Raw genomic sequence first — 24698 nt, 5'->3', positions numbered from 1 at the left:
AAAGGGCCCAGGAAGTGAGGGTGAAGACAGACCAACTCAGAGGCTCCAGAGCTTCGAGGGGGTTAGAAAGCAAGGCGCAGGCCCTGCCCATCAATCCCTTCACCCCTCAAGAAGTTTCCTCCCACCATTCCTTCTCTGTGGTTGGCTTTTTTCTTCACCTGGTGGGGCAAAGGGGTGGGTAGAGGCTTCCAGAGGTAGGTCCTCAATGAGCAGACTAAGAGGGGCTAGGGATACCCTGAGTAGGCTGTCAAGGAAAAGAGGGTTCCCCAGGGATTTCCTGTGGGGTTGGGCCTCCAGAAAAGGCCTAGGAGCACCTAACCAGGTGAAGCTTATGCCAGCTGCCTCAGTTGGGGTTCTCATGCAGCCAGAGGCTGCCCCCAACCAGGCAGCCCTGGGCTCTGGACTCCTGGGGCTGCTCCTCTCTCCTGCTCCCATCCCCACCCCCACTCCCACCCCCAGTCATCTTGACCAAAGGTGTCCTTTGGAGCCTCTCTGGACTTGAGGTTGAAAATGTAACTAGAACTTTAAAGACCACTTTTGGCCAGGGTGGCCCCTTTTTATTTGCTAAATTCTGTACTTTACCAACAGAAAAAAGGAGCACAACAAACATGCACGTTACTGACTTCTGCATTGTCACATTGCACACATACATTTCACCTCCTGTCTGCAGTGTGCACACACTGTCAACACTTTACAGTAGTTCATGGATCCTCTGTGTTCATGCACATCCCATTTTCAGTGCGGCTGTGACCGTCCTCCAGGTCACCTACTGTAGAGCTCACTAAGCCATTCCTCTCTGCACCGGCACTGGGCTTGAAGTGAACTCAACACCATTGCTCCCATGCTTCCTTTTCTCTCAAGGATTATTCTGGGAAAGTGGGCTCTCCAAGCCACCCAGTGTGTAGAGTCCTTGATCATTCTTATCATACATTTATGTCCTGCTCTCCAGAAACACTGAATCAGTCAGACTGTAGAGTGTAACCAGTTTCCCTCTAGCCTTGCAAGTGCTGGGTGTATATATGTGTAAGTGTGTGTATAGAGAGAGACTCTGTGTGTGAGTGTTTAGCAGGTGTGTAGGTAATTCCCCCATTACAGATGAGAAAACTTAGGACCGAAGGGATGAAGTCACTTTTCCCAGGGTTGCTCAGCCAGCAAATGGCAGCCACCAGTCTAGAGGTCACATCTCCTAAGCCCTAGTCAGTGTTCTGTTAGACAAACCACCCTGCCTCTGATGGTTGCTTCTAGACTTGTAGACAACAGGCTCTTCCTATTTCTCTCATCCCTTGTCCATGGCGGAAAACAGAAACACAACTTGTCCCCTCATGGTTTCCGTGTCATGCAGACCAGGTTCTCGGCTTCACCTGGGCCCTTCTGCAAACCTATGAGATCCAGGCCCTAAGGAGTTCCTCAGGAGACATCACAGCCGTGGCACAGGCATCCACCTCCTCCCTTCTGCAGCTGATTAACTTCTGGGGTGAATTGGTTATTTTCTGAAAAATAATTTTCATTAATATTCATTAGAGGATAGCAGTAGTAGTAATACTAAAGAATATTAAATTTTTAACTATTTGATTAACTAATTTCCAAGCAGCAAAAACAAAAACTGAAAAACAATTTCAACCCCTAGATCAGGGGCTTCCAACATTTGCTAAGAATATCTCCCAGTTCACTACCCTACAGTTCCATTGAAGCCCTGCTTGGTCAGAGTTCCTCATTCTAAGACCCTGCCCCACAAAAACCCAGAATGTAATTCTGGTTCTTAAAAAAAAAATTAAAGGCAGGTGCGATGGCTCACACCTGCCTTGGGAGGCTGAAACAGGCAGATCGCTTGAGCCCAGGACTTAGAGACCAGCCTGGGCAACATAGCAAGGCTCCCTCTCCACAAAAAATAAACTAGCCAGGCATGATGGCACACATCTGTGGTCCCAGCTACTCATGAGGCTGAGGCAGGAGGATCAATTGAGCCTGGGAGGTCAAGGCTGCAGTAAGCTCTGATCACACCACTGCACTCCAGCCTAGGTAACAGAGCAAGACCCTGTCTCAACAACAACAACAACAACAACAAAACCCTAACCTTCTTCCACCAGAGAGCTCTGAGAATTATGACCTGGTCTGAGATGCTTTATGAACAGCACCTAGCATGGTGCCCAATACAGAGAGGATGTTCCATAAATGGGAGTCCCTTCCTTGCTCATATTTCAGGTTCCTGCCATCTTCTCTCAGTGGCCCCAGTACACAATCATTACTAGTTATAAACATGCAGACATCAACTTTTCAGGTGGACTCTCCCACCTATTACTCGCCTGCTCACCTCTGCCAAAATCTCTAGGTTCTTCTACAGTTATCTCTCTCAGCCCTTCCCCTCATCACTCCCAAGGGTACCACCTGGGCACAAATAGGCACAATGGTTTCCTCCACCTCAGTTCCTCAGGAGACATCAGCTTCATTGAGCCAGTCTCCCTTCATCCTTGTTTGCAAAGAGGCAGCTACAGAGGCTCAATCTTGGTGTCCATGGGCAAATGCCAACAGGAAGAGACAATGCACAGCAGCGCTCACTAAGCGGCGATGTTAGTGTGAAGCCCATTGACTCGCTGCTGCCAGTGCAGTCAGATTCTCAGGACACTAACTCCCTACATCTGCAGTGGTCATACATGATTATTTTTTAAATTCCAGAACAGTGCTGTCCAATAGAAACATAATGTGAGTCACATATGCAATTTTTAAAATCTAGTAGCACGTTTTAAAAGTAAAAAGAAACAGGTAGAACTAATTTTAATAGTATATTTTATTTAACAAATATATCCAAAATATTATCATTTTAACATGTCACTTAAAAAATGACTGAAATATTTTATATGCTTGTTTTATTCTGTCTTCAAAATCCATTCCATATTTTATATTTAAAATACATCTCAATTTGGACGAGTCACATTTCTAGTGTCTAACAGTCAGATATGACTAGTGGCTACTGTATTAGACAGTGCAGTTCTAGCACATTAAATTAAAACAAACAGCATAATCTCAGAATTTTGGAAGGTGCAAAACTGTGGTCCCACAGTTTAGAACTCATTTTCAAGCATAGCTCAGCATATTTTATAAAATTGGAATCAGTTTTCAACATTTAAAAATCGAGAGATTTCTCATAAAAATCTAGATTTCTGGGCTTCTCGTTTAAAACTTGGAGATCTGGCAGCACTGGCTCACACTTCCTCTTGGTAGCAACCTGCTGTCACTGAGAAGATGAAACATATTTGCCATGATCCCCATCCCCCTCTCTCTTGAGTTACATTCATTGCACTGCAAGTTCTTTCCTTTTTCTTTTTTTTTCTTCTTTCCAGTGCCTGTGTGGACTCAGAGGCATCTGAGTTCACAAACTCCACTTTGTATGAAGCATGCAAGGTCATGCTTGGAGGGTTCATTGAAGAATTACTAATTTGGGGCCATCTTTATGCTTTCTACCTACATTACAGCAGAATGTGACAGCAAGAAGAGAAAGAATAAACTGAGTCACAGAAAGGAAACTGAGACCCTTCAGCACCAAAGCACCCACTCCCATGAAGCAATTATGGGTGCAAGACAAAGAAAATAAATTATTTTTAAACAGAACATATACTGGGCAGAATTAATATAATTTTCCTTCCATATATAGTTCTGCTTTAGATTGTTGCTTGGTGGGATAGCGTTCCAAGATGGCTGAATAGGAACACTCCAGTCTGCAGCCCCCAGCGTGATCGATGCAGAAGATGGATGATTTCTGCACTTCCAACTGAGGTACCTGGTTCATCTCATTGGGACTGGTTGGACAGTGGGTGCAGCCCACAGAGGGCGAGCTGAAGCAGGGCAGGGCATCGCCTTACCCGGGAAGCACAAGGGGCCAGGGGATTTCCCTTTCCTAGCCAAGGGAAGCCGTGACAGACTACCTGGAAAAATGGGGCACTCCCGCCCAAATACTGCCCTTTTCCCAAGGTCTTAGCAACTGGCAGACAAGGTGATTCTCTCTCGTGCCTGGCTCGGCGGGTCTCATGCCCATGGAGCCTTGCTCACTGCTAGCACAGCAGTCTGAGATCAATCTGCGAGGTGGCAGCCTGGCTTGGGGAGGGGCATCCGCCATTGCTGAGGCTTGAGTAAGTAAACAAAGCAGCCAGGAAGCTCGAACTTGGCAGAGCCCACCGCAGCTCAACAATGCCTACTGCCTCTAGACTCCACCTCTATGGGCAGAGCATAGCTGAACAAAAGGCAGCAGACAACTTTGGCAGACTTAAACGTCCCTGTCTGACAGCTCTGAAGAGAGCAGTGTTTCTCCCAGCACGGCATTTGACCTCTGAGAACGGACAGACTGCCTCCTCAAGGGGGTCCCTGACCCCCGTGTAGCCTAACTGGGAGACACCTCCCAGTAGGGGCCAACAGACACCTCATACAGGCAGGTGCCCCTCTGGGACAAAGCTTCCAGAGGAAGGATCAGGCAGCAATATTTTCTGTTCTATAGCCTCCTCTGGTGATACCTAAGCAAACGGTCTGGAGTGGACCTCCAGCAAACTCCAACAGACCTGCAGCTGAGGGACCTGAGTGTTAGAAGGAAAACTAACATACAGAAAGGAATAGCATCAACATCAACAAAAAGGTAATCTACACCAAAACCCCATCTCTAGGTCACCAACATCAAAGACCAAAGGTACATATAACCACAAAGATGGGGAGAAACCAGAGCAGAAAAGCTGAAAATTCTAAAAATCAGAACACGTCTTCTCCTCCAAAGGATCACAGCTCCTCGCCAGCAATGGAATAAAGCCGGATGGAGAATGACTTTGATGAGTTGACAGCAGTAGGCTTCAGAAGGTCAGTAGTAACAAACTTCTCCGAGCTAAAGGAGGATGTTGGAACCCATCGCAAGGAAGCTAAAAACCTTGAAAAAAGATTAGACGAATGGCTAACTAGAATAAACAGTGTAGAGAAGACCTTAAATGACCTGATGGAGCTGAAAACTATGGCACGAGAACTTCATGATGCATGCACAAGCTTCAGTAGATGACTTGATCAAGTGGAAGAAAGGGTATCAGTGATTGAACATCAAATTAATGAAATAAAGTGAGAAAACAAGGTTAGAGAAAAAAGTAAAAAAAAAAAAATGAACAAAGCCTCCCAGAAATATGGGACTATGTGAAAAGACCAAATCTGTGTTTGATTGGTGTGCCTGAAAGTGACAGAGAGAATGGAAACAAGTTGGAAAACACTCTGCAGGATATTATCCAGGAGAACTTCCCCAACCTAGCAAGGCAGCCCAACATTCAAATTCAGGAAATATAGAGAACACCACAAAGATACTCCTCAAGAAGAGCAACCCCAAGACACATAATTGTCAGATTTACCACGGTTGAAATGAAGGAAAAAGTGTTAAGGGCAGCCAGAGAGAAAGGTCGAGTTACCCACAAAGGGAAGCCCATCAGACTAACAGCAGATCTCTTGGCAGAAACCCTACAAGCCAGAAGAGAGTGGTGGCCAATATTAAACATCTTAAAGAAAAGAATTTTCAACCCAGAATTTCATATGCAGCCAAACTAAGCTTCATAAGTGAAGGAGAAATAAAATCCTTTACAGCCAAGCAAATGCTGAGAGATTTTGTCACCACCAGGCCTGCCTTACAAGAGCTCCTGAAGGAAGCACTAAACATGGAAAGAAACAACCATACCAGCCACTGCAAAAACATGCCAAATAGCAAAGACCATCGACACTAGGAAGAAACTGCATCAACTAATGGGTGAAATAACCAGTTAACATCGTAATGACAGGATCAAATTCACACATAACAATATGAACCTTAAATGTAAATGGGCTAAATGCCCCAATTAAAAGACACAGACTGGCAAATTAGATAAAGAGTCAAGACCCATCATTGTGCTGTATTCAGGAGACCCATCTGACATGCAAAGATGCGCATAGGCTCAAGATAAAGGGATGGAGGAAGATCTACCAAGCAAATGGAAAGCAAAAAAAAGCAGGGGTTGCAATCCTAGTCTCTGATAAAACAGACATTAAACCAACAAAGATCAAAAGAGACAAAGAAGGCCATTACATAATAGTAAAAGGATCAATTCAACAAGAAGAGTTAGCTATGCTAAATATGTATGCACCCAATACAGGAGCACACAGATTCATAAAGCAAGTCCTCAGAGAACTACAAAGAGACTTAGACTCCCACACAATAATAATGGGAGACTTTAACACCCCACTGTCAATATTAGACAGATCAATGAGACAGAAGGTTAACAAGGATATCCAGGACCTGAACCCAGCTCTGCAACAAGCAGACCTAATAGACATCTAAAGAACTCTCCACCCGAAATCAATAGAATACACATTCTTCTCAGCACCATATCGCACTTATTCTAAAATTGACCACATAATTGGAAATAAAGCACTCCTCAGCAAGTAAAAGAAATCACAACAAACTGTCTCTCAGACCACAATGCAATCAAATTAGAACTCAAGATTAAGAAACTCACTCAAAATTGCACAACTACATGGAAACTGAACAACTTGCTTCTGAATGACTACTGGGTAAATAACAAAATGAAAGCAGAAATAAAAGTGTTCTTTGAAACCAATGAGAACAAAGACACAACGTAGCAGAATCTCCGGGACACATTTAAAGCAGTGTGCAGAGGGAAATTTATAGCACTAAATGCCCACAAGAGAAAGCAGGAAAGATCTAAAATTGACACCCTAACATCACAATTAAAAGAACTAGAGAAGCAAGAGCAAACACATTCAAAAGCTAGCGGAAGGCAAGAAATAACTAAGTTGAGAGCAGAACTGAAAGAGATAGACACACAAAAAACCCGTCAAAAAATAAATGAATCCAGGAGCTGGTTTTTTGAAAAGATCAACAAAACTGATAGACCACTAGCAAGACTAATAAAGAAGAAAAGAGAGAAGAATCAAATAGACACAATAAAAAATGATAAAGGGGATATCACCACCGATCCCACAGAAATACAAACTACCATCAGAGAATACTATAAACACCTCTACACAAATAAACTAGAAAATCTAGAAGAAATGAATAAATTCCTCGACACATACACCCTCCCAAGACTAAACCAGGAAGAAGTTGAATCTCTGAATAGATCAATAACAGGCTCTGAAATTGAGGCAATGATTAATAGCCTACCAACAAAAAAAAGTCCAAGACCAGACGGATTCACAGCCGAATTCTATCAGAGGTACAGAGAGGAGCTGGTACCATTCCTTCCGAAACTATTCCAATCAATAGAAACAGAGGGAATTCCTCCCTAACTCACTTTATGAGGCCAGCATCATCCTGATATCAAAGCCGGGCAGAGACACAACAAAAAAAGAGAATTTTAGACCAATATCCCTGAGGAACATCAGTGCAAAAATTCTCAATAAAATACTGGCAAACCAAATCCAGGAGCACATCAAAAAGCTTATCCACCACGATCAACTCAGCTTCATCCCTGGGATGCAAGGCTGATTCAACATACACAAATCAATAAACGTAATCCATCACATAAACAGAACCAAAGACAAAAACCACACGATTATCTCAATAGATGCAGAAAAGGCCCTTGACAAAATTCAACAGCCCTTCATACTAAAAACTCTCAATAAACTAGGTACTGATGGAATGTATCTCAAAATAATAAGAGCTATTTATGACAAACCCACATCCAATATCATACTGAATGGGCAAAAACTGGAAACATTCCCTTTGAAAACCAGCACAAGACAAGGATGCCCTCTCTCGCCACTCCTATTCAACATAGTGTTGAAAGTTCTGGCCAGACCAATCAGGCAAGAGAAGGAAATAAAGGGTATTCAATTAGGAAATGAGGAAGTCAAATTGTTCCTGTTTGCAGATGACATGATTGTATATTTAGAAAACCCCATCGTCTCAGCCCAAAATCTCCTTAAGCTGATAAGCAACTTCAGCAAAGCCTCAGGATACAAAATCAATGTGCAAAACTCACAAGCATTCCTATACACCATTAACAGACAGAGAGCCAAATAATGAGTGAACTCCCATTCACCATTGCTACAAAGAGAATAAAATACCTAGGAATCCAACTTACAAGGGATGTGAAGGACCTCTTCAAGGAGAACTACAAACCACTGCTCAACGAAATAAAAGAGAACACAAACAAATGGAAGAATATTCCATGCTCACGGATAGGAAGAATCAATATTGTGAAAATGGCCATACTTCCCATAGTAATTTTTAGATTCAATGCCATCCCTGTCAAGCTACCAATAACTTTCTTCACAGAATTGGAAGAAACTACTTTAAAATTCATATGGAACCAAAAAAGAGCCCGCATCGCTAAGTCAATCCTAAGCCAAAAGAACAAAGCTGGAGGCATCACACTACCTGACTTCAAACTGTACTACAAGGCTACAGTAACCAAAACAGCATGGTACTGGTACCAAAACAGAGATATAGACCAATGGAACAGAACAGAGGCCTCAGAAATAACACCACACATCTACAACCATCTGATCTTTGACAAACCTGACAAAAACAAGAAATAGCTAAAGGATTCCCTATTTAATAAATGGTGCTGGGAAAACTGGCTAGCCATATGTAGAAAGCTGAAACTGGATCCCTTCCTTATACCTTATACAAAAATTAATTCAAGATGGATTAAAGACTTAAATGTTATACCTAAAGCCATAAAAGTCCTAGAAGAAAACCTAGGCAATACCATTCAGGACATAGGCATGGGCAAGGACTTCAAGACTAAAACACCAAAGCAATGGCAACAAAAGCCAAAATAGACAAATGGGATCTAATTAACCTAAAGAGCTTCTGCACAGCAAAAGAAACTACCATCAGAGTGAACAGGCAACCTACAGAATGGGAGAAAATTTTTGCAATCTACCCATCTGACAAAGGACTAATATCCAGAATCTACAAATAACTCAAACAAATTCACAAGAAAAAAACAAATAACCCCATCAAAAAGTGGGCAAAGGATATGAACAGACACTTCTCAAAAGAAGACATTTATGCAGCCAACAGACACATGAAAAAATGCTCATCATCACTGGTCATCAGAGAAATGCAAATCCAAACCACAATGAGATACCATCTCACACCAGTTAGAATGGCGATCATTAAAAAGTCAGGAAACAACAGGTGCTGGAGAGGATGTGGAGAAATAGGAATGCTTTTACACTGTTGGTGGGACTGTAAACTAGTTCAACCATTGTGGAAGACAGTGTGGTGATTCCTCAAGGATCTAGAAATAGAAATACCATTTGACCCAGCCATCCCATTACTGGGTATATACCCAAAGGGTTATAAATCATGCTGCTATAAAGACACATGCACACGTATGTTTATTGTGGCACTCTTCACAAAAGCAAAGACTTGGAACCAACCCAAATGTCCATCAATGATAGACTGGATTAAGAAAATGTGGCACATATATACCATGGAATAGTACGCAGCCATAAAAAAGGATGAGTTCATGTCCTTTGTAGGGACATGGATGAAGCTGGAAACCATCATTCTCAGCAAATTATCACAAGGATGGAAAACCAAACACCACATGTTCTCACTCATAGGTGGGAAATGAACAATGAGATCACTTGGACACAGTGCGGGGAACATCACACACTGGGGCCTGTCAGGGGGTGGGCTTGGGGAAGGGATAGCATTAGGAGAAATACCTAATGTAAATGATGAGTTGATGGATGCAGCAAACCAACATGGCACATGTATAGCTATGTATCAAACCTGCACGTTGTGCACATGTACCCTAGAACTTAAAGTATAATAATAATAATAATAAAAGATTGTTACTTGGTGATATAAACTTTAATGGAAAAAATTATTAATGTCATATTTCAGAGTACAACCATCACCTACTATAAAATTTTAGACGTAGACATGAAATGTTTCATCCATACAGATAAATTAAACACAAACTCAGTAGACCCTTTTGAAGAATTGTCAAGGATTTCTGATTAGTAATTTTCCATAGTTTAGTTGGAAAGATGAATCAACTTTTCAAGGATGGCTAGAAATCACTTTTTAATAGTTTGAGGTATTGCCTGTAAGTAACACAAATGTAGAAATGCAGCTAGGCTATGCTAAAGTCATAGCGGAGAGAGGGGAAGTGGCAGTATTGATTCACAGCTCAAGAATGTGTGTGGGATTCAATGGGCTCTAGTGATCTGCTTCTCACACAGCACTGTGGGGAAATGCATAGACTCAGAGAATTTGTCCACTTTAAAAATCTTAGCGTGAAATAAGAATAAAAGTTAAAAGCCTTACGGAAGGGAATGCACGTAGGAATAGACATCAGAATGATGTAGGAAGAATGGTAACAGAGAACAGGGAAGCAAAAGGTAGTCAAGGGTAGTGACGTCTATCTGCCATAGATGAAATTGGTCATACTGTCATAGAGTCTTCCAGTCTCTGGTCTCATCTAAGCTATTTCGTTTTCTCCAAAAGCTGATTTTAGGGTGTGGCTCATGATACATCAGGATTCCTAGGAGATCTTACCAGTTGAGGACTCTTCTTGTGTACCTGAAATCCTGTAAGTTATTAACCCTTTACAGGTTCTTTCCCTGTCTCTTTACCCTGTTCCTCACTAACAAGGCACTGGGTCTTGGGAAGATCTTCATTTCCCTGATCTTGAGGTAGAGAGAAAACCTCTTCTGGCCCCCTGATAGAACTAGAAGAGAAAACATAAGAGAGAGTGTTAAGAGTGTAGTTGCCTGTAAGAGTAAGCATGGGCAGCAGAGTTCAGAGAGAAATCACAACAGAAGACCACCTGGTGGAGCCCAGCTGAGGAAGGCTGAGCTTTTCACCACGTATGAGAAAGAAGAGCTATTGATATGCCTCAGCCAGAAATGCTCCCTACCATTACCATCGCTTTGGATTAGGTCAGGGGATTCCTCTTTTATTGCAGGTTTCTACTTCCACTTATGTCAGGAGAGCACCAATCAGACCAACACTCCTCAGATTACAACTTTTAAAACTGACCCAAATATGAAAAACAGATTCCTTAAATCATGGTAGAGCAACTAAAAGTTCATGCTTGGAAGAAGGGAATGTCACTGGGTAAGTTTCCCATTTTTCACAGCTCCTTGCCTGAAGGCAGGTCCCACTTGGTGCCATAAAGAGTCTTACTGTTTTTTAAAAGCCAAAAAACAGAGACTGGTACAAACACAGAAATTAGAAAGTAAAAGGAAAAATCCCAAAAAGGAGAGAGCCAGAAAAGGGGAGCTACAGTTCTGTACATAAATTCTGCCCAAATATCTGATTGACCTTTGAACTGTGTGAGGTGCAGGTGTGGGGAAAGCTCCTACCAGTCTGTCTAAGGCTAAACGGTTTAATAGATATTAACTGCCTACCACATAGGAGACCAAAGTTGAGTCTTTCTTCCAAACTAACTGCTTACTAAAGCAAATAAACAAACCAAAAAATCAATAGTTTTCAGAGGAACATAACAGAATCGAAATCTCTATAACATATTGTTGGCAGTATCCAGACTATAATCCAAAATCACTAGACATACAAAACACAGGAAAATGTGACCTATACCAAATAAAAAACAATCAGTAGAGGCCAACCTTGACATGACCCACCTGGTGAAATTAGCAAAGATTTTAAAGTAAAGCAGACAAAGGTATTATAATGATGCTCAAAGACAGAAGAAAATATTCTTATAATAAATGACCAAATAGAAAAATCTCAGCAGAGAATATTTACTATAAAAAAGAAAAAAATGGAAATTCTAGAATTGAAAAACACAATATCTGAAATTTAAATACAAAATTCACTAGATGTGCCCAAAATCCGACTGGTGATAACAGAAGAGTCAGTGAACAAGAAGATAGGTTAATAAAATTATTCAATCTGAAGAATAAAGAAGAGAAAAAGAAGATTTTTATAAAAACAAATGGAGCCTCAGGGATCTATGGAGACAATATTGGAAGGTCTAATATAAATAAGATTGGAGTCACAGAAGGAGAGGAGAGAATGAGACAAAAAAAAAATACCTGAAGAAATATGGGCTGGGAGCAGTGGCTCATGTCTGTTAAGCCCAACACTTTGGAATGCCAAGGAGGAAGGATACCACTTGAGCCCAGGAGTTCCAGACCAGCCTGGGCAACATAGGGAGAACTCCATTGCTACAAAAAATAAAATAATTAGCTGTGGCCAGGTGCAGTGTGGCTCATGCCTATAATCCCAGCACTTTGGGAGGCCAAAGCAGGAGGATTGCTTGAGCCAAGGAGTTCAAGACCAACCTGCACAACATAGCAAGACCCTGTCTCTATATAAAATTTAAAAATTAGCTGGTTGCTCTGTCACATGCCTGTAGTCCCAACTACTCAAGAGGCTGAAGTGGGAGGATCACTTGAACCCAGAAGGTCGAGACTACAGTGAGCCATGATCATGCCACTGCACTCCAGCCTGAGTGGCAGAGTGAGACCCTGTCTCTAAAAAAAAAAAAGAAAAAAAAATTTTCCAAATTGTAGCTTAAAAATACATACATGTACAGATTCAAGAAGCTCAATATAGTATAAGCAAGATAAATATAACGCAAACCCCATCTAGGCATGTTATAATTTAACTGGTGAAAGCCAATGGTAATTTAAAACCAGCAAGAGAAAGAGAACACATTTCACATAAGGGAACGATGTTAAAAAAATCATGGCTGTTTTCTTATCAAAAACAATGTAAGCTAAAAGACAATTAAACAACACTTTTAAAGTAGTAAGAGCTGGGTGCAGTGGCTCTCGCACATGTCATCCCAGCACTTTGGGAGGTCGAGAAAGAGGATTTTTTAAGCCCAGGAGTGCCAGACTAGCCTGGGCAACATAGCAAGATGCCATCTCTATTAAAATAAAATGTTATTATTTTTGAAATATTATAATTAATATTTAAAATGAAAATATAGTAAGAAAAAATTGTCAACCAAGAATCCAGCAAAAATATCCTTCAAGAATGAAAGCAAAATAAAGACATTTTCAGATAAAAGAAATCTAAGAGAATTTGTCACTAGCAGATCTACATTACTAAACCTATAGCAAAAAAAGTCAAGAAGTTTTATAAAATGACAGGAAGCCCATACCAGATGGAAATGCAGATCTCAAAAAAGAAGAAAGAGTTCCAGAAATGGTAAATATGTGGGTAAATATAAAAGATTATTTTAAATACCTTAAAAATATATATGACTATATAAAGCAAAAATTATTCCAAAATTCTTACATTTCATGTGAAATGATATAATATTAAGTCTAAGTAGACTGTGAAAAGTTAAGAATATGTATATTGTAACTCCTAGGACAACCATGAAAAAGTAATGTGAAGAAGAATAACTAAAAAGTCATTAAAGTGAAATTCAAAAAAAAAATTTAATTAACCCAAAAAGAGGCAGAAAAAGAACACAGGGAAAACAACAACAACAACAACAATGACAACAACACAGAAAATAAAATCATGGACCTAAATTCAACCATATCAATCGTTATATTAAATGTTAATGGAGGCCAGGCACAGTGGCTCACACCTGTTATCCCAACACTTTGGGAGGGCGAGGCGGGTGGATCACCTGAGGTCAGGAATTCAAGATCAGCCTGATCAATATGGTGAAACCCTGTCTCTACTAAAATACAAAAATTAGCCAGGTGTGGTGGCATGCACCTGTAGTCCCAGCTACTTGGGAGACTGAGACAGGATTCCTTAAACCCAGGAGGTGGAGGTTGCAGTGAGCCGAGATCATCCCACTGTACTCCAGCCTGGGTGACAGAGCGGGACCTCATCTCAAAAAAAAAAAGTTAGTGAACTAAAAATACCAATTTAAAGGCAGAGGTTGTCAGAATGGATTTACACCAAAAAATAATTATAGCAGAAAAGACTGACTATATGCTGTCTATAAGAGACACACATTAAATATAAATATACAGATAGATTTAAAGTAAAAATATGTAAAAAAATAAAAAAGATATACCATACAAACAGTAAGCAAAAAAAAAAAAAAAAAAAAAAAAAGATATACTGATATCACACTAAGGAATATTACCAGAGGTAAAGAAGAACATATCATAATGATAAAAGACTCCATTACTTGGGAAATCATAACAAAATTTGAATACACTTAAATGTCAAAATGTGAATACACTTAAAACAGAGCCTCAAAATACATTGACGAAAATCTGACATAAAGAGAGAAACAGGCCAGGTGCAGTGGCTCACGCCTATAATCCCAACACTTTGAGAAGCCAAGGTGGGTGGATCATGAGGTCGGGAGTTTGAGAAAAGCCTGGCCAACATGGTGAAACTCCTGTCTCTATTAAAAATACAAAAATTAGACGGGTGGGGTGGCAGGCATCTGTAATCCCAGTTACTCAGGAGGCTGAGGCAGGAGAATTGCTTGAACTCAGAAGGCGGAGGTTGCAGTCAGCCAAGATTGCGCCACTGCACTCCAGCCTGGGCGACAACAGTGAAACTCAGTCTCGAAAAAAAAAAAAAGAGAGAGAGAGAGAGAAACAGACATGCCCACACTCATAGTGGCATTTTGATATCCTACTCTCAATATTAAAACAACTATACAAAAAAAAAATGACAAAGATGATCTGAACAATACCACGAAACATTTTGACCTAAATGTCAATAACTGCAGAATACATATCCTTTTATGCTTCAAGGTACTTTGAGACCCTCACGTTCTTGCTAAAAGGTAATAAAGGCCCACCCTGTTTCCCAGGGTTTGATATATCCCATTGCCTTTATGCATAGCAGTAAGCCATTCAGTGATTCAGAGAAGGATGGCGGGGGGAACTGATAAAAAGGACACTGCCAAGCTTTATGAAAAGAAATGAGTCAATAAATATAAAGCCTTAGAACAGTATCTGGCACTTAGCTCTGTACTAGTATCAGCTAACGTCGTTATGACTACCTGGAAGTATGGGGAAGAAGGGAGATCTGCCATTAGGATAACAGAGTGGAGGGGTGTCCTGAAGACTGAATTATAGTGAGAATTATTCCTCCTGTGTAGGGAGAGAAAGCAGGGCCACAGAGATATCACAAGGATGACTCCTTTCAGAAAGAGTGACTCCAGGCTGATAAGGAGCTATGGGCATGTAAAAGTTGCAGGTATTTCTGGCTTTAGTTGCTTTTCAGAAGCTGACACTGGCTCCCTCTTCCCAGGAGAGAACTGTGAGAATTCCCTAGGGTAACAGGGATGGGGCTTTTTGATTTTGTTTTTGTTGTTTTTGTTTTGTTTTGTTTTATTGCACTGCTTTGCGTGGTTGAGGTCTGGGGGTTGGGAGGAAACATCTGGAGAGGCAGCCAGAGAACATGGGGGAGCTGTTGGAGGCCTGCTTTTGCATTTCCCCCACCACTGCATGGGTGCATGGGTCCTATACCCACTGGAGAGACCCAGACCTGTGGTCCAGGGCCCTCAGGAGTAAGATAAGAATTCTGACCTCATGAGGATCTGAGAATACAAGTAGGGTCCCCTAACTCAGGCAGTCACTATAAAGGTCCAGGTTGCTGTCCCTTCACCCCACCCTACCCCACCAAAATCAAAGCACAGTCCATGCCTCCCATGTACATCTTCTTCACTCTGAGAACAATGAGGCTTTTGGCATGTTAATTGAATAAGTTGGGTTGGAACATGTTATTGGGTGTAGTTGCTATTACAATTGTGGGAAGAGGCCAAGAATGCTCAGCAGGCCAGTCTGGGAGGGCAAGACCATGAGCGACTCCTGCAATGCTGAGCATCCTGGGCTGGGCAACACATCTTCTCTCTTTACCATCCCAGGCCCTGGGAGAAAGCAGAAGTGGCTTGCCTCAGGAAGGTCACCACGCCCTGGAGAAGGGAGATTTCTTCCAGTATCTCTAGTTAGAAATGAAGTATTTTATAAGTATTCCTCTCCCCTCTCTGTGCAGATGCCTATAATCTCATGATAGAAACATGGAAACATGTAGCTAAGGCCCAAACTACATCTGGTCAGTGTTATACTGAAAGGAATAAAGAACTACTCTATTACCAAGGTGTCTGGGAGGACCACCACGGGGCAACAGGAGTACTGGAGCAGCCGGCCCATTTTCCAGACGAACAGTGGCACGACCACAAGGATCAGCATGAAGCCAACAAAGGCAAACAGGGCCAGTACCAGGGGAATGGCCTCTCCTGGAAACAAAAGATAAAAACAGGCTTAGAAAACAGCAGCGAAGATTAAAACTTCAATCCTGAGCCTCCCCCAGTTTCCTGGAGTTGACTCTGCACATTGGCTAAGACGGCTGATACCAGCATCCTGAGATTTGATGTGTGCCCTAGTGACCAAAATTACCACCATTAAAAGCATTTTTTCTAGAATCCGGATTAAGGCATGGTTTCCAGAAAGCCCCAGGGAAGATTAAAATCTTTTTCTTGTGAAACAAAAGGGAGGAGTATCATGTGTTAAGCCAATTGCTGTGTTAGCACGTACCTTGGCACCACTGCCAGGAGGAAGGCAGAGTGCCAAGCCCTGGGCAGGATGAGGGGGAGGTATTGAAAGAGAACAGCACAGAATGGGGCTGGGCGGTAACTGAAAACAAAGTGTGTTTCACAATTCACTCTTGGCATTGATTCATGTTATGGAGGAAATGGTTCAGAAAACAGTCAGAAAATAACTACAATATATCAAGCCCCTATTTTTTGTGCTAGGGCTACTACTGCCTTCCAGAACTATGCTGGGGGCTGGACGTGTAGTTGCTTGTTCTTCACAATGAGTGTGAGTATCCCTGCTTTTATAGAAGAGAAATCTATGCTCGGAATGATTAAGTGGCCTACCCCAGGTTACCCAGGTAGGACTGGCTCCAAAGCTCACAGTCATTCTACCAAATAATTGTAGCAGAAAAGGCCAGATCTGAGCATCTGGAGATGCAGAAGAGGGGACAGGTTATTTTCCCATCTCTCGGTTCTATGTAACTTGAGCAAGTCAGTTAGCCTCTCAGGGCCAGGCTACTCACCTGCAATGTGAAGGGTAGCCCAGTCAATGAGACTGGAGAAGCTGGTGGACTTGTGGCTGGGGGCACTGTACATTGTTTCAATGATTTTGGAAAATATTTTGGTGGTATGCATCAAGAGATACACAAGTGTTCATACCCTTTCATCCACTCCTGCAATTTTTTATTTTTAATTTTTGTAGGTATATAGTAGGTGTATATATTTATGGGGTACATGAGATGTTTTGATACAGGCATGCAATGTGAAATAAGCACATCATGGAGAATAGGTAGCCATCCCCTCAAACATTTATCATTTGAGTTACAAACAATCCAGTTACACTCTTTAAGTTATGTTAAAATATACAATTAGGTTATTGTTGACTATAGTCATCCTATTGTGCTATCAAATAGTAGGTCTTATTCATTCTTTCTGTTTTTTTCGTGCCCATATCCTCACTTCTCCCCAACTCCTGAAATTTTAATTCCAAAAACTAATTCCAAGGAAGGAAACAACTATATACATAAGTCAGTTCTTAGCAACATCTGAACTAGAGCAACAGTCTTTCATTTACATATATTGACATATACATTTTTTTTTTTTTTTTTTTGAGACAGTCTTGCTGTGTCACCCAGGCTGGAGTGCAGTGGCACAATCTTGGCTCACTGCAACCTCTGCCTCCTGGGTTCAAGCAATTTTCATGCCTCAGCCTTTCCAGTAGCTGGGATTACAGAGGTGCACCACCATGCCTGGCTAATTTTTGTATTTTTAGTAGAGACAGGGTTTCATCACAATGGTCAGGCTGGTCTCACATTTCTGACCTCAGGTGATCCACCTGTCTGGGCCTCCCAAAGTGCTGGGATTACAGGCATGAGCCACCACACCCGGCCCTTTAAAAATGAGGGAGAACCATCATTCTGAGCAAACTATCGCAAGGATAGAAAACCAAACACTGTGTGTTCTCACTCTTAGGTGGGAATTGAACAATGAGAACACTTGGACACAGGACAGGGAACATAACACACCGGGGCCGGTCGTGGGGTGGGGGACTGGGGGAGAGATAACATTAGGAGATATACCTAATGTAAATGACGAGTTAATGGGCGCAGCAAACCAACATGGCACACGTATACATATGTAACAAACCTGCACGTTGTGCACATGTACCCTAGAACTTCAAGTATAATAAAAAAAGAATGAGGTAGATCCATATGTATTGACATGAAAAGATGTTCACAATATACTACTGCGTGAAGACAAGCCAAGTACAGAGTAGTAGGTACAATATCATCCCATCTATGTGTGTGAGCATTGGTACCACACAGACAACGCCTGGAAGACTAAATGCCAAACTCACCAACGGAAACCTCCTGAGTGATGTGCAGGAGAATGGGGCACACTCACCTCTTTATTTATTTATTAAAATGAGATGAGGTCTCGCTATGTTGCTCAGGCTGGTGTTGAACTCCTGGGCTCAAGCAATCCTTCTGCCTCAGCCTCCCAAAGTGCTGGGATTACAGGTGTGAGCCACCATGCCTGGCCCTCCTCTTACTTTATATGCTTTGGTGTTGTTTGGATTGTTAAGCAAGCTTGACTTGTATGATTTTATAAAGTAGCATAAAATAGTAATCAGGAAATCTGCATGAAAAATGTTATGGATATGATATTTGTGAAAAAGCAGGCACAAAATGTATATGTTATAGGACTACAGCAAGTGCCTACACATGGCAATGACTGAAGGATGATGCCCTAAATGATCCGAGCATGGTGGCTCACACCTGTAATCTCAGCTCTTTGGAGGCCAAGGCCCAGGCAACAGAGCAAGACCTTGTCTCCACATATGAAACAAAATAAATTTTTTTAGAAAGAAAAATAAATAAATAAATATACTACATAATTAAGGTAATAATTAGTCTTTTAAAAAAGATAATAGTTCTTTTTTTTAAAGACTAAAAGGCTATACACAAAAATGTAACTAGTGATGTTTGAGTGACAGATCATGGGATGTAGGCTCTTGTTTGGTTTTGCTTCTTTTCAAAGGGTTTTTAAACATTGTAGGTTTTCTGACCTTAAAATATTCAAGGGAAAAGAGTAATTCAAACAAGAGGATTCTCTAGGCTTTCCATAAGGTCCCTTCCAGTTGAAGAAGGCTGTGGTGTTATACAATGTAGTGCCTCCTTCCAAGGTCTGACCCTGTGAAGCCTGTCGCTGCCTCTCCTGCAGCCCACTCTGATTCACAGGCAGTAACCATCTGGTAAACCAGTCTTGCAACACCTGGCCCCCAGGCCTAGGAAGCTATAAGGGGGAAAGTGCTTCAGACAGCTGCTCGTAACCCCACCCAGTCCCAGGGTGGACTCCCCCCTCTAGGGGAATCAGAGTCACAAACATAATTTCACCATGGGAACCCACCCAGTCCATGAGGGAGGTCAGTTAAATCAAGGAAAAACTCAGAACCAAAGTAACCCAGCAGGCCTCTGAGATATGCCAGGAGGGGCTATCACCTGTGCAGGGCTCCAGGGACAGAGAAGCCATCCTTACCTTGCACCTCCACACATTCTGTCTGGCTGAAGGCGCTGTACCTCCCAATGGCCTTCACTAATGTCTGGGCCTTCACACAGTATGCAGCTCCTGGCTCCATGGTTTCTAGGTGCACTGGAATACCCCCACTCCTCACCATTTTGACATGTTCCTTTGACAGACCAGAAAACACAGTTATTGGCCAAGTGCGGTGGCTCACGCCTGTAATCCCAGCACTTTGGGAGGCCGAGGCGGGCAGATCACCTGAGGTCAGGAGTTCAAGACCAGCCTGACCAACATGGTGAAACACCCCATCTCTACTACAAATACAAAATTAGCCAGGCGTGGTGGCGGGCGCCTGTAATCCCAGCTACTCGGGAGGCTGAGGCAGGAGAATCACTTGAACCCAGGAGGCAGAAGTTGCAGTGATCTGAGATCGTGCCACTGCACTTCAGCTTGGGCGACAGAGCGAGACTCTGTCTCAAAAAATAAAAAAATAAAAAGAAAGCAGTTATTCCCAGAAGGCAGCAGGATTGGAAAGGGCAAAAAGTGCCAGGGAAGGAAAGTTGCAGATACTTCCTTTCCGGATGCACACAGAATGTTCCCTCTCACGCATACATTCATTCAGGCACTCATTCATTCAGTCATATTTATTAAGTACCTACTATGTGCTAGGCACTTCTCTAAGCACAGGGACCTAGCATTGAACAAAATGGACAAAGTCCTTGCTCTCATGGAGCTTACATGGGGTGAAACAGACAATAAAAAAATACACATCAGGTGGTGATAAGGACTGTGAAGGAAAAAGCAGAGCAAAGAGATGGTAACGAGGAGGCACCATCATGAACAGAGTGGTTAGAGAAGGCTTCTCTGATAGGGTAACATTTGTGCAGAGACCCTGACTTGAGCAGGGGCTTGGCATGGCCACTGCTGCCAGGGAATCAGTGCAGTGGAGCCATGGGCAGCACCTCCTCACTCATCCACCCATCTGTCCATCCGTCTGTTCACCCTTCCACCTCCATGCCCCTCCCTGAGGCTGTGCTCCGCATCTGAGCCTGTGGAGGCTTGCCTGGACCAAGCCTAGATGACTCAGGGTACATGCTCCCCTCTTAGCCCTGGCCCTGCCAGTTACCAAGGGTGGGTAGTAGGCTCCATCCCAACGAATCTGAGGGAGCTGCATGCTTCCTCCTGCACAGGCTCTGCCCTGTCCCCAACACTACTCCATCTGCCTGGCTGGCAACGCCATATCCTACCGTGGGCTCTTGCCTAGCAGGGGTAAATACTGAAACCCAGTGTTGTACCTGCCCACACCACCTTTCATGGGAAGCTACCCAACTTACAGCCCTCTTTGAACGGGTGGTGAGGCACTTGCTCTTAGTCCAGATACTGCTATAAGATCAAGGGTACCCTTGGCCTGAAAAGGGTCCAATCAGGGGCAAGCTGGCTGCCAGCAACCCCTGAAGCTTGGCCTGATAAGACGAGCAAGACCAGTTGGATTCTTCTGAGGATTTGGTCTTGGGAAACTGAATACCGAGAGCTAGAAGCAGGGACAAAGGAGAGAGGACACAGTGAGGAGAAGTCAGGCCTGAGAGGCCTCGAGAGGCTGGGGGCACATCATAGGCATGAGCAGGAAGCATTGATGAGGGATCACAGCCTGGAATAAGCTAGGAAAGGGCCACAGAAAGTGTGCAAGAGCAGGGACCCACCAGAGGGGAGCAAGGGCCCTGGGTAAGTGAGGCTATAGCCTGGCCTGTGCCAGCTCTGTTCATAGATCTGTGAGAGCTCCTTATTGCACCGTATTAGTCCTTGTGATAAAGCCTATCTTTGCTTGTGCTGCCTGGAGTGGGCCTCTAAGCTTTGTCATTATATGCTTGGACAGAGGCTCCACAGGTCTGAGTGTCCCCTAGTTCCTGCTCGTGCTCCACTCCTCATACTGCTGCTGCTTGTCTGGCTATCCCCTCTGTGCGGGCTGGCCTCCCACCCATCCCAGGCTGTAGCACCCTTCCCATGGGGAGGGCAGCACCCTACCTGGGCATTCTGCATGGCCCACCTGCTCATAGTTAGATGGGTTTACTCATAAGCCAGCTCCTGGATCCCTGCCTCTACCTCTTCACCCTGCCAAGACACATACCCTCAGGAGGTTTGTACCAGCCTTGTGTGCTTTTGAAATCATCCTGTTGATCTAGAAATCCTGGTTGCTGCCCCTAAGTGGCTGAGGAGATGAGCTGATGAGGGAGAAAAAAGGCATTGAAAAGACATTGTGGGTCCAACTATGTTAGAGTTTAGGGTAAGGGGGCAGCCCCACACTTCAAAAGATCTGGCCTGGAAATGCTCCCAGCCAAGGCATGATTGAATGGACCAAGGCAGTTCTTTGGAGAAGAGGCTGATGGGGTGGTCAGCATACTCATCTTTTGCACACTTTACCCAGGACTGCTCATCCCCAGGCCACCCAGTGAGCAGGGGCAGCCTTCCCTTGCTTACCCTCAGAAATCTGTGCCTTCTTTCCCGAAGCCTGACCCAAAGGCCAAGGCTGGAGTCTCACCTCGGCACCAGGCTCCCTCCTCCAGTAGGCCACAAGGAACTCAAACTGGGGCCCCAGGTCCTCCAGCTCAATAACCAGGTGGAAGCCATCTTTGGTGATCTCCATCCCAGGTGGGGTAAGGATGGCTGTTGGCAAGACAACAGGAGAGTCAAAGCCAGCCCCAGACAGGGCTGATTTCCCTGGAACACAATGACCGGGTCATGTATGGAAATATGTCAGTCTCTGTAGGGGAGGAAGGGAGTCTGCTGTAGCTTCAAGCTCATGGAAACATGTACACAAATACTCTCCTGTATGCAGCAGGGCTCAGTAAATGCTTTTTGAGTGATGAATGAATGAAGAAACAAATGACAAATACTATAATTCTCTTCTTTTTTAATCCTTTAATAAAGTCCACTGTTCCTTCTCCAGGAGGCACATATACACAAGAAAAGTGATTAAAAACTCCAGTGAACATTATCTCTTGCTCTTTTAAAATTTTATGATCCATGCCCCTCCTGTCACCACTTTTTCAGCAGAAATTGGTCCTCACTTTGGCTCATCTAAGTGAGCAGATGCTATATTTTAATGCTTGCCAAATGCCTATGTGAGCTCAGGTCTATACTGAACAGCCAGGCCCAGTCTTTGCCCCTTAGGAATGAGCATACCTGGCAGGGCCATGTGCATTCCCACAGCTCACACAGATCTGTGGCATGTACTGGCTACTGATAACTTTCACATATCAGCAGATGAGCAGCCTGTGAATAGGGTTGGCCATTCTATTCTCAGCCCAATTCTCAGCTGGCAAGTCACTGGCTTTTTTTTTTTCTTTTTTCTTTTTTTTTCAGACAGGGTCTCACTCTGTCACCCAAGCTGGAGTGTGTAGTGGCACTATCATGGTTCACTGCAGCCTCGAACTCTCAGGCTCGGGTAATCCTCCCACCTTCGCCTCCCAAGTAGCTGGAACTACAGGCACACATCACCACACTCAGCTAATTTTTTTTTGTATTTTTTGTAGAGATGGGACTTCACCACATTGCCCAGGCTGGTCTCTAATTCCTGGACTCAAGCAGTTCGCCCACCTCGAGCTCCCGAAGTGCTAGAATTACAGGAGTGAGCCAATGTGCCTGGCCCACAGGCTTTTTACAGATTCCAATAATCAACTCTAGAAATTACAGCATAAGCACAAACATCATCTTTCATATTGCAAGGTCCCCAGCAGAGAGGCCCACAGCCCTTGTGGATACCTTCCCATCAGCAGACCAAGAACATAAGGGCCCACACAGATAGTCTCTACACCCTGGTTACTGGTGATGGAGTTATACTTGCCTCTCAGACCCAGATAATGCAGGACCAGAAGGGCCACCCTGATCATTGGTCTTGGATTGGAAACGGGTGGGGCATATTCTGGGCTAAATCTGCCTTTCCTGGGGTCAGTGTGAGAGGTGACAGGGTGCTGGCAGTCCTCACAGCCCTCGCTCGCTCTCGGCGCCTCCTCTGCCTGGGCTCCCACTTTGGCGGCACTTGAGGAGCCCTTCAGCCCACCGCTGCACTGCAGGAGCCCCTTTCTGGGCTGGCCAAGACCGGAGCTGGCTCCCTCAGCTTGCAGGGAGGTGTGGAGGGAGAGGTGCGATCGGGAACCTGGGCTGCACGCGGCACTTGCGGGCCAGCTGGAGTTCTGGGTGGGCGTGGGCTTGGTGGGCCCGCACTCGGAGCAGCCGGCCGGCCCTGCCGCCCCGGGCAATGAGGGGCTTAGCACCCGGGCCAGCGGCTGTGGAGGGTGTACTGGGTCCCCCAGCAGTGCCAGCCCACCCGCACTGCACTCCATTTCTCACCAGGCCTTAGCTGCCTTCCAGCGGGGCACGGCTGGGGACCTGCAGCCCGCCATGCCTGAGCCTCCCACCCCCTCCATGGGCTCCTGTGCCCCCCGAGCCTCCCCGACGAGCGCCGCCCCCTGCTCCACAGCGCCCAGTCCCATCGACCACCCAAGGGCTGAGGAGTGCAGGCGCAAGGCGTGGGACTGGCAGGCAGCTCCACCTGCAGCCCTGATGCGGAATCCACTGGGTGAAGCCAGCTGGGCTCCTGAGTCTGGTGGGGACGTGGAGAATCTTTATGTCTAGCTCAGGGATTGTAAATACACCAATCGGCACTGTCTCTAGCTCAAGGTTTGTAAACACACCAATCAGCACCCTGTGTCTAGCTCAGGGTTTGTGAGTGCACCAATTGACACTCTGTATCTAGCTACTCTGGTGGGGCCTTGGAGAACCTTTGTGTCCATACTCTGTATCTAACTAATCTGGTGGGGGGGACATGGAGAACCTTTGTGTCTAGCTCAGGGATTGTAAAAGCACCAATCGGTGCCCTGTCAAAACAGACCACTGGGCTCTACCAATCAGCAGGACGTGGGTGGGGCCAGATAAGAGAATAAAAGCAGGCTGCCCGAGCCAGCAGTGGCAACCCGCTCAGGTTTCCTTCCACACTGTGGAAGCTTTGTTCTTTCGCTGTTTGCAATAAATCTTGCTACTGCTCACTCTTTGGGTCCACACTGCTTTTATGAGCTGTAACACTCACCACGAAGGTCTGCAGCTTCACTCCTGAAGTCAGCAAGACCACGAGCCCACTGGGAGGAACAAACAACTCCAGACACGCTGCCTTAAGAGCTGTGACACTCACCACGAAGGTCTGCAGCTTCA

General features: G+C 44.1%; 1 protein-coding gene across 10 annotated transcripts in view; it reads right to left on the bottom strand.

The window, feature by feature from the left end:
• Positions 1-523: 523 nt before the first annotated feature.
• Positions 524-24698, bottom strand: part of IL20RB (interleukin 20 receptor subunit beta) — a 54412-nt gene continuing 30237 nt past the window's right edge. For 5 of the 10 annotated variants that reach the window (XM_063722220.1, XM_054552673.2, XM_054552674.2 and 2 more), the window contains exons 4-7: positions 21969-22154; positions 19509-19659; positions 16030-16172; positions 524-1490 (exon numbers count right to left, since the gene is read on the bottom strand). In XM_063722220.1, coding sequence (XP_063578290.1) covers positions 1408-1490; positions 16030-16172; positions 19509-19659; positions 21969-22154 — 563 coding nt within the window. In that variant the 3' untranslated portion in view covers positions 524-1407. The remainder of the gene's footprint in view (positions 1491-16029; positions 16173-19508; positions 19660-21968; positions 22155-24698) is intronic. The other 5 variants (XM_024244698.3, XM_054552679.2, XM_054552678.2 and 2 more) reach the window with 1 other exon arrangement.

The sequence above is a fragment of the Pongo abelii genome, chromosome 2 (genome assembly GCF_028885655.2).
Source record: "Pongo abelii isolate AG06213 chromosome 2, NHGRI_mPonAbe1-v2.0_pri, whole genome shotgun sequence".
Lineage (NCBI taxonomy): Eukaryota > Metazoa > Chordata > Mammalia > Primates > Hominidae > Pongo > Pongo abelii.
Note: the sequence above shows the minus strand (reverse complement) of the source record. Positions and strands in the feature narration are given on the sequence as shown.